The 10,749-nt window shown below is 42.0% G+C and overlaps 2 protein-coding genes across 3 annotated transcripts; both read left to right on the top strand.

Moving 5' to 3' along the window:
- The first annotated feature begins 3,696 nt into the window (after positions 1-3,696).
- On the top strand, positions 3,697-7,682 carry CCR8 (C-C motif chemokine receptor 8). 2 transcript variants are annotated; one of them, XM_023231774.1, is made up of 3 exons: positions 3,697-3,824; positions 6,322-7,048; positions 7,246-7,385. In XM_023231774.1, exons 2-3 carry the CDS (start codon positions 6,336-6,338, stop codon positions 7,328-7,330), a joined length of 798 nt encoding a protein of 265 aa, XP_023087542.1. In that variant the 5' UTR covers positions 3,697-3,824; positions 6,322-6,335; the 3' UTR covers positions 7,331-7,385. The 2 variants fall into 2 exon arrangements, with proteins under 2 accessions (XP_023087542.1, XP_023087541.1); XM_023231773.1 differs by having other exon boundaries at positions 6,322-7,682.
- Positions 7,668-10,749, top strand: LOC111555572 (heterogeneous nuclear ribonucleoprotein A1-like). Its single transcript, XM_023231771.3, has one exon. It carries the CDS (start codon positions 8,861-8,863, stop codon positions 10,043-10,045), a length of 1,185 nt encoding a protein of 394 aa, XP_023087539.1. The 5' UTR covers positions 7,668-8,860; the 3' UTR covers positions 10,046-10,749.

Below are 10,749 nucleotides of genomic sequence, written 5' to 3'. Positions count from 1 at the left end.
GCTGGGTATAGTGGCGGGCGCCTATAGATCCCAGCTATATGGGAGGTTGAGACAGGAGAATCACTTGAACCCAGGAGGCAGAGGTTGCAGTGAGCCGAGATCGCACCATTTTACTCCAGCCTGGGCAACAAGAACAAAACTCCGTCTCAAACAAAAGAAAACAAACTGCTAAGAGATCTAATCAATTTTTCTGGCACACAAAGTAATATGAATTTCCTGAAAATGGAACTAAAAATATATTAACCACATTTCTCCATATTCAACCCTTCAAACCAATATTGTGATGATATCTTTTTTTGTATGCTGACAATTGTCATGATTACTCTTATGAAGGAAATAGTAGTAAAAAAAAAAATCTGTTTCTTGGTACTCTTTTTTTGTAATCCATATGGGAAATTAAATTATATAGATGGCAAAAACTTTCCTGATAAACTGGCTTTACTATTAATAACACACAAGCTTTTTTTAAACTCTGGCTTTGTCTAACACGTTTTGTTAAGCAAATGGGTTTTTACCCTCCAAACTACTGAGGGACTGACTTATAGTTGAAAACTACAGAAAATACAGAAAGACTTCCCCTAGTCTTATCCACAACTCTTTATAATGTTATCGCATGAGAATTTTTCATGCGGTGCAGTAAGAAAAGCACCCTCAGCAGTGCCTCGGAAGACCTAGGTTCTGGCTCTGGCTCTACCACCAAATTGCTCTGTGATTTTGGGAGAGTCACTTTGCCTCTCTGGACTTAAATATTACCACTTTGAAAGAAAGAGAGGGAGAGAGACATCAGCTGGATGACCTGAGGCCATTTTCTGCCCAAATACTCTATGACAAGTATCCGAAATAGTAGTAATTTCTACATTTACACTTAGGGTTTATTTAAATACAGTCTTTTCTTTCTCTTTATTTTGAGGGAAAGGAGGTCAAATACGCTGCCAGTCTGTTTTTCCCTCTGAAATGAAATACAGTCCTTTGAACCTTTGGAGGGACCCAGTGGAATTGAATTTAGATGGGATGTCCCCAGTGGATCTGATCCAGCATTTTCAGAACCCATTGAATGTGCAGCAGGAGGTAGACTTGGAGAGGCCATTGGCTCTGGAGGCGTCACACTACTTTGGACTTGTAGTTTGGTTTTTGCTGCCTTCCCGTAGAATGCCTGAATCTCTGCTGTAGGCCCAAAGGTGAGGAACCAAGGTTTGTCAGTTAACTATGTCAGTTTGCCTGTCTTCAGAGTCAGGATGCTGTGGGTTGAATAATGGTCAACCAAAGAGATGAAGTCTTAATTCCTAGAATTTGTAAACGTTACTTTACTTGGGAGAAGAGCTTCTGCAGATGTGATTAAGTCAAGGATTTTGAGATGGGGAGATTATCATGGATTACCTGGTTGGATCCTAAATCCAATCATGAGTGTCCACATAAATTAGAGGTGGGTGAGATCTGATGCAGACACACAGTGGAGAAGGAGATGTGAAGATGGTGGAGATTAAAGTGATGTGGCCACAAGCCCCAGATTTGCTGGGGCAGCCACCAAGAGCCAGAAGTGGCAAGGAACAATTCACCCTTCAAACACCCAGAAGGAGGCAGCCCTGCTGGATTACTGCCATCTGGCCTCCAGAACTGGGGAAGAATACACATCTGCTGCTCTAAGCCACTAAGTTGGTGGTAATTTGTTACAGCAGCCACAGAAAACAAATACACAGGTGACAGCAGGCGAGTGTCCAGTCCTGCAGGGGCCCACACCAGCCCCCAGATCTGGCCCCGGAAACACAGAAAGAGGAGCATCCTTCCATTCTGGTTGTTCAGTCCTTTCCTCCAACTCTTCACTAGACTCCCACATCTCCACCTTGCCTATTCTGCCTGTTCAACTATTTATTAAGAAGTTGCTGTGCACCAAGCACTGTGCCAAGTATGGAGAGCAGCTGATAAAACAATCCTCAGGAACTGAAAATAGAGACTGTTTGGGGTTTAGATCAGCTTGCACTAGAAACTGGGCTTGGGGGAAATTCCACCTTAGTCCCTCAGGCCTTGCTTAACTGGGCTTTGGAGGGGAAGCTGGCTTCCCCCACACCTGCCCACACTGATGAGGCGGTCCCATAGTTCCCACCATCATGACATGGACTAGTCATACCTGAGGGCCCTGACTTCTTCATTGGCTCACCATTGATCTTTGCTTATCACATACAAAATCATAAAGGAACTGGGTTTTCCCCAGACTGCGTCAAAACATGAATGATGGTGAGGTGAATTTCCGAGGTATGAATTCAGGTACCAGCAGATATTTCCTTTTATTTTTTCTTTAGAGACAGGTCAGTGGCTCAATCATAGCTCACCTCAAACTGCTGGACTCAAGTGATCCTCCCACTTTAGCTTCCCAAGTAGCTGGGACTACAAGCGCATGCCACCACGCCTGGCTAATTTTATTTAAACAATTTGTAGAGATGATGCATTAGTCCATTGTCACACTGCTATAAAGAAAGACCGAGACTGGATAATTTATAAAGGAAAGAGGTTCAATTGACTCACAGTTCTGCATTGGTGGAGAGGCCTCAAGAAACTTACAATCATGGTGGAAGGTAAAGGAGAAGCAGGCACATTTTTCACAGGTCGGCAGGATGGAGTGAGTGCAAGCAGGGAAAATGCCAGGTGTTTATAAAACCATCAGATCAGATTTCTTGAGACTCACTCACTATCACGAGAACAGCATGGGGGAACTGTCCCCATGATCCAATTAACTCCACCTGGTCCTGCCCTTGACACATGTGAGTTATGAGGATTATAATTCAAGATGAGATTTGGGTAGGAACACAGAGCTAAATCATATGAGCTGGGGTCTTGCTGTGTTGACCAGTCTGGTCTTGAACTCCTAGGCTCATACAATCCTCTGCCTCAGCCTCCCAAAGTGCTAGAATTACAGATGTAAGCCACCGTACCTGGCATCCAGCAGATATTTCTACTGCATTTCTCCAGGAATGAATGGGTTGGAGATGAGGAGATTCTGGAACTTCTGTCATTTCCTCCCAACAATTCTGGGACTCATGTTCACTCTCCTGGGATAGGGGAAATTGACTTAAAGTGATTTTCAAAGGGCATTCCTGTTGAAATAGTTAATATATGTACATGCTTACAACACACACACACATTTGTTTACACTACATACCATGGAGGAAAGCCAGTCCTGGTATAAATTGTACAACTTCAAAATAATAATGGAATTATGATTTCATTTTAATACCATTTTCAATTAAAAATTTTAATAGACTATTTTTTAGAGGTTTTAAGTTTGCAGAAAATCTAGGTAGACAACACAGAAAATTCTCATTAACCCCTGTATTTGTCTGCTAGGACTTCCATAGCAAAATACTACAGGCTGAGCAACTTAAACAACAGAAATTTGTTTTCCCACAGTTCTGGAAGCTAGAAGACCAAGGTGCCCACAAGTTTGGTTTCTGGTGATGTCTATTTACCTTACTTGCAGATGGCCACTTTCTCCCTGTGTCCTCACATGGCCTTTCCTCTGAGCACTTGGAGGCCAGAGAGTGAGCTCTGGTGTGTATTCCTCTACCTAGGAGACACCAGTCTTACTGAATTAGGGCCTCAGCCTTATGATCTCATTTAACCCTCATTGCCTCCCTAAAGCCTTTAAGTGACTAGATGTGAGGGTGGAGCCCTCAAGAGACTGCACTGCCTTCTTTCCGTCTGCTCTTGTAGTGGGAGGACACCTCCAGAGGAGCTGCTGTTCACTGAGCTGCACTCACACATGAAGATACAGACTTTGTGAAGAAGGAATTGGCAACACTGAAACCTCCAGAACAAAGGCTGTCACTAAGGTATGTGCTATAAGCATCCTTGGGGAAGAAGGTCATGAGTAGGCAGGGGCATTTTTATATCTTTAGAGGATAGGCAAAGGGAAGACCACAATTTCAGAGGTCTAGCACAAGAGGTAAATTTTTTTTTAAATCTTTGCATTTCCTCAGAGCCCACAAACATGCATGTGTATTAGTGGCTGCCCATGCTCTGGCTGAGGGGAGCAAGCCATGCCATTTTCTCTGTAGGCCTTTAGGAGAGAGTGAAAACTCCTAGAAGAGTGGGAAGGTAGATAAGAAAAGATCCTTTATAATACCAGGAATCTGGGAAGATCTGTCCTTGTGCTGGGTACAGGGCTTCTATCAGGTAACTGAAGGACACCTGGGTACTGTTCTTAAGGAAGGAAGCCAGCAACCAAGCTTTCATATAACAAAAGATTTTGCTGGTGGGTGCCTGTAGTCCCAGCTACTCAAGAGCCTGGGGCAGAAGGACTGATTGCGCCCAGGAGTTAGGGGCTGCAGTACACTGTGATCACACCTGTGTATCACCACTGCACTCCAGCTTGGGCAACATAGTGAGACCCTGTCTCTATAAAAAATAAATAAATTGCTGCTTGCTTGTGCTTTCAAATCATAGAAAGGTAGCAGAGTGGATAGTGATGGCTGAATGTAAAGCAAACAAATTCCTTGGAAAAATATGTCTGGATTGAAATTGCATTGAATGTATATATCAATTTGAGAAGAATTGTCAAATTTTATAATTTTTATGTAACTGAATTGCATTTTTATTAGGTTTATTCCTAGTAATGCTAGTAATTTTCATTGCTAGTATAATTGGGATCATTTTTCTATTGCATTTATAAAATTATTTTTTTTTGGTGCTTAGGAAAACAAAAGAATAAACTAATGAATATCATGCAGATATATCTCTAAAACAGTAAGGAAAACACAAAATGAGAAACAATATATCATTTATGTAAGTTAAAAGTAAACACACAAAATATATATTGTTTATGGATATATATAAATATATATAAATACGTAAAAGTACAGGGGGAATTTGTTTGCAATGACACATACCAAATTGGTTTTAGTTGTTTATGTTATGGGGGATAAGTTGTGTAGTTAAAGGCATTAGCTTCATCTCTATTGCATCAGAAATAAAAAAAGGAAGAGGGATGGAAGGAAGAGAGGGAATGAGGGAGGGAGAAAAGAAGGGAGAAAAAAAGAAGGAAGGAAGAAAAAAAAAGAATCCAAAGTATTGTGAGAATATGTTAACAGCTGCTAATTCTAGGTGATGGAACTACAGGTATTTACATTTTCATGCTAACTACAGGTATTTACATTTTCATGCTAACTACAGGTATTTACATTTTCATTGTAAGTTTTGGCTTTTCTCATCTCAGCTGACTCTCCTGTACTAGCTTGGGTTTAGATAACAAAATACAATAGACTGAGTGGCTTAAAAAACAGAAAGTGTTGTTTAACATACTTCTAAAGGCTGGAAGTCCAAGATCAAACTGCCAACGCGGTTGATTTCTGGTGTGGCTTCTCTACCTGGCTTGCTGATTTCAGCCTTCTTGCTGTGTCCTCACATGGTCTTTACTCCATGCACAAGGGGAGCGAAATTTCTTGTGTCTCTTTCTCTTCTGTTAAGGACACTAGTTCTATCAGATTAGGACCCTGCCTTTTTTGGTTTTGTTTCTGTTTTCTTTCTTTCTTTTTTTTTTTTTGAGACAGAGTCTCACTTTGTCACTCAGGCTGGAGTACAGTGGCGTGGTCTTGACTCACTGCAACCCCCACTCCTGGGTTCAAGCAGTTCTCATGCCTCAGCCTCCCGAGCTAGCTTGGATGACAGGCGTGTGGCACCATACCCGGCTAATTTTTGTAATTTTAGTAGAGACAGGGTTTTGCAGTGTTGGCCAGGCTTGTCTCGAACTCTTGGCCTCAAGCAATCTGCCTACGTCGGCCTTCCAAAGCGCTGGGATAAAGGTGTAAGGCACTGCGAGAGCCAGGACCCTGCCTTTATAACCTCATTTAACTTTTTTTTTTGAGACACAGTCTCACTCTGTCACCTAGGCTGGAGTGCAGCGGTGTGATCTCGGCTCACGCAACCTCTGCCTCTTGGGTTCAAGTGATTCTCCTGCCTCAGCCTCCTGAGTAGCTAGGATTACAGGCATGCACCCACTGCGCCCGGCTAATTTTTGTATTTTTAGTAGAGACACGGTTTCGCCATGTTTGCCAGGCTGGTCTTGAACCCCTGGCCTCAGGTGATCCACCCACCTCGGCTTCCCAAAATGCAAGGATTACAGGCATGGGCCACAGCTCCCGGCCTATCATTTAACCTTAATTACCTCTTTAAACGCCCTATCTCTCTAAATAGTCACACCCACACCAGGGGTTGAGCACTTCAACGTGTGAATTTGTGGAGGACACAATTCAGTCCACAACATCCCCCTAATTTTTAAAAAACAAAAATGTTTTTAAGGAGTGAATGTCTTTTATGTGTCTCTGTGACCAGGTCCTGCTGCCTTGATGGATTATACACTTGACCCCAGCATGACAACAATGACCGACTACTACTACCCTGATAGCCTCTCAAGCCCCTGTGATGGGGAACTTATCCAGAGAAACGACAAGTTGCTCCTTGCTGTCTTTTATTGCCTCCTGTTTGTATTCAGTCTTCTGGGAAACAGCCTGGTCATCCTGGTCCTTGTGGTCTGCAAGAAGCTGAGGAACATCACAGACATATACCTCTTGAACCTGGCCCTGTCTGACCTGCTTTTTGTCTTCTCCTTCCCCTTTCAGACCTACTATCAGCTGGATCAGTGGGTGTTTGGGACTGTAATGTGCAAAGTGGTGTCTGGCTTTTATTACATTGGCTTTTACAGCAGCATGTTTTTCATCACCCTCATGAGTGTGGACAGGTACCTGGCTGTTGTCCATGCTGTGTATGCCATAAAAGTGAGGACGATCAGGATGGGCACAACCCTGAGCCTGGCAGTATGGCTAACTGCCATTATGGCTACCATCCCATTGCTAGTGTTTTACCAAGTGGCCTCTGAAGATGGTGTTCTACAGTGTTATTCATTTTACAATCAACAGACTTTGAAGTGGAAGATCTTCACCAACTTTGAAATGAACATTTTAGGCTTGTTGATCCCATTCACCATCTTTATGTTCTGCTACATTAAAATCCTGCACCAGCTGAAGAGGTGTCAAAACCACAACAAGACCAAGGCCATCAGGTTGGTGCTCATTGTGGTCACTGCATCTTTACTTTTCTGGGTCCCATTCAATGTAGTTCTTTTCCTCACTTCCTTGCACAGTATGCACATCTTGGATGGATGTAGCATAAGCCAACAGCTGAATTATGCCACCCATGTCACAGAAATCATTTCCTTTACTCACTGCTGTGTGAACCCTGTTATCTATGCTTTTGTAGGGGAGAAGTTCAAGAAACACCTCTCAGAAATATTTCAGAAAAGTTGCAGTCATATCTTCATCTACCTAGGAAGACAAATGCCTAGGGAGAGCTGTGAAAAGTCATCATCCTGCCAGCAGCACTCCTCCCGTTCCTCCAGCATAGACTATATTTTGTGAGGATCAATGAAGACTAAATATAAACACATTTTCTTGAATGGCATGCTAGTAGCAGTGAGCAGAGGTGTGGGTGTGAAAGGTTTCCAAAAAAAGTTCAGCATGAAGAATACCATATATATTGTTGCCAACACTTGGAAGACAATGACTAAAGACATAGTTGTGCATGCCTGGCACAACCTCAAGCCTGTGATTGTGTTTATTGATGATGCTGAACAAGCGGTAACTTTAAAGGACTCTGTGTGCCAAGCGAAAAGAAAAGATGTCTAACCTCCTTACATACGCAGAAATATACCTCCAGAGCCTGTCAGTAGACTGGAAGAAGTGGATATTGAACTTTTGACATCAATGATGAGGCTCCAGTTGTCTATTCATTGACTGATGGTGAAACAGCTGAAGTGATTCTGAATCGAGGTGATTGTGATTATAGTGACAATGAAGATGATGCTGTTAATACTGCATAAAAAGTGCCGGTCGATGACATGGTGAAAATATTTGACAGGCTTATGGAAGGACTAGAGCAGCATGCATTCATAACAGAAAAAGAAATTATATCAGCTTATAAAATCAAACAGAGACTTCTAGACAAAAACCATTGTTGATGAGGCAGATGCCTCTAGATGAGATGTTTAAAAGCCATCAAACAGAATGCCTTCCCTGGAGGACCCACTTCCTCATCCCTAAACTGTGTCTGATGTTTCTTCTTATGTCAGAAGTAAAAAATAAAAATAAAATAAAATATATTGGTATGTAACTACAGGAAAAAATAAAAAATATACAGTGGACAGTAACCTTTCAATAAAAACTCAGTATCATAAGTAGAGACTGAAAGCTTACCGTTATTGGTTGTTGTTATTGTTTAACAGCTGATACAGATATTCTGCTGATGCTACTGCTACTTAGTTCCCATGAACATGCTGTTTTTCCACTATTAATGGTGTGTCATATTTTTTACTTTTAAGTACTTACGTGTGAGTAAGTGTAAGAAAATGACTGCTTATCAGTAGTATCAACGATTTACTCAATATCTGAATCACCTTGATTCAGAACCATTTCAGCTGTTTCACCATCAGTCAATGAATATCATCCTCATTATTGGTGTCAAAAACTTCAATATCCACTTCTTTCAGCCTACTGCAGACTCTGGAAGTATATTTTTTTGCATATGTAAGGAGGTCAGACCTTTTATTTTCACTTAATATGTAGAATCCTTCAAAGTTACCACTAGCTCTACATCATCAGTAGACACAATCACAGGGCAGAGGTTGTGCCAGGCATGCACAACTACGTCTTTAGTTGTTGTGTTCCAAGTATTGGCAACAACATATATGGCATACATCAGATAAGTTCAGAGTCAGGAAAGATGATGGTGCCAAACCACCACAAATATTCTATTTGTGGGTGGCTGAGACAGTGACGTCTTTGCTTTCTGATGATTCAACATACACAAACTTTGTTGCATGCACAAAATTATTAAAAATTTTGGCTGGGCCCGGTGGCTCACTCCTGTAATCCCAGCACTTTGGGAGACCAAGGCAGGCAGATCACTTGAGGTCAGGAGTTCAAGACCAACCTGGTCAATATGGCGAAATTCCATCTCTACTAAAAATACAAAAATTAGCCTTTCTGCCTGTAAATGCCACCGAAGAAGCACCGTTAGAGTCTCTCTTCTCACTGCCGTCATGTCTAAGTCAGAGTCTCCTGAAGAACCCGAACAGCTGAGGAAGCTCTTCATTGGAGGGTTGAGCTTTGAAACAACCAATGAGAGTCTGAGGAGCCATTTTAAGCAATGGGGAACGCTCACAGACTGTGTGGTAATGAGATATCCAAACACCAAGCGCTCCAGGGGCTGTGGGTTTGTCACATATGCCACTGTGGAGGAGGTGGATGCAGCCATGAATGCAAGGCCACGTAAGGTAGATGGAAGAACTGTGAAACCAAAGAGAGCTGTCTCAAGAGAAGATTCTCAAAGACCAGGTGCCCATTTAACTGTGAAAAAGATATTTGTTGGTGGCATTAAAGAAGACACTGAAGAACATCACCTAAGAGATTGTTTTGAACAGTATGGGAAAATTGAAGTGATTGAAATCATGACTGACCGAGGCAGTGGCAAGAAAAGGGGCTTTGCCTTTATAACCTTTGACAACCATGACTCCGTGGATAAGACTGTCATTCAGAAATACCATACTGTGAATGGCCATAACTATGAAGCTAGGAAAGCTTTGTCAAAGCAAGAGATAGCTAGTGCTTCATCCAGCCAAAGAGGTCGAAGTGGTTCTGGAAATTTTGGTGGTGGCTGTGGAGGTGATTTTGGTGGGAATGGCAACTTTGGTGGTGAAGGAAACTTCAGTGGTTGTGGTGGCTTTGGTGGCAGCCATGGTGGTGGTGGATATGGTGGCAGTGGGGATGGCCATAATGGATTTGGTAATGATGGAAGCAATTTTAGAGGTGGTGGAAGCTACAATGATTTTGTCAATTACGACAATCAGTCTTCACATTTTGGACCCATGAAGGGAGGAAACTTTGGAGGCGGAAGCTCTGGCCCCTCTGGTGGTAGAGGCCAATACTTGGCCAAACCACGAAACCAAGGTGCCTATGACAGTTCCAGCAGCAGCAGTAGCTATGGCAGTGGCAGAAGATTTTAATTAGGGAACAAAGCTTAGCAGGAGAGGAGAGCCAGAGAAGTGATAAGGAAGCTACAGGTTACAACAGATTTGTGAACTCAACCAAGCATTGCAGTGGCAGGGCCTAGCTGCTACAAAGAGGACATGTTTTAGACAAATACTCATGTGTATGAGCAACAAATCTCGAGGACTGTATTTGTGACTAATTGTATAATGGTTATTTTAGTTTCTGTTCTGTGGAAAGTGTAAAGCATTCCAACAAAGGGTCTTAATGTAGATTTTTTTTTCTTTTTTTTTGCACACCCATACTGTTGATTGCTAAATGTAATAGTCTGATCATGACGCTGGATAAATGTCTTTTATTTTTCTAATGTGCTATGTAAGGTTAGTCTACTCTGAAACCATCTTGGTAAATTTCCCCCAGCAGTGTGAAGTTAGAATTCTTTCAGTGTGATGCCAGGTTCTATTTGGAATTTATATACAACCTGCTTGGGTGGAGAAGCCATTGTCTTCAGAAACCCTGCTTTAGTTGAACTGACAGTTATTATGATCTGAAGCTCACCATTGAAAGGGATTACCCAAGCAAAATCATGGAATTCTTGGTTATAAAAATGATTGTTGGCACATCCTATGCAATGTATCTAAATTGAATAATGGTACCAGGTAAAATTATAGATGGGAATGAAGCTTGTGTATCATCCATTATCATGTGTAATTAATAAATG

The sequence above is a fragment of the Piliocolobus tephrosceles genome, chromosome 2 (genome assembly GCF_002776525.5).
Source record: "Piliocolobus tephrosceles isolate RC106 chromosome 2, ASM277652v3, whole genome shotgun sequence".
Taxonomy (NCBI): Eukaryota; Metazoa; Chordata; class Mammalia; order Primates; family Cercopithecidae; genus Piliocolobus; species Piliocolobus tephrosceles.
Note: the sequence above shows the minus strand (reverse complement) of the source record. Positions and strands in the feature narration are given on the sequence as shown.

Excerpts from the sequence above, each read along its gene's own strand:
- CCR8 (XM_023231773.1), top strand. The coding sequence starts at position 6,336 with ATGGATTATACACTTGACCCCAGCATGACAACAATGACCGACTACTAC.
- LOC111555572 (XM_023231771.3), top strand. The coding sequence starts at position 8,861 with ATGCACAAAATTATTAAAAATTTTGGCTGGGCCCGGTGGCTCACTCCT.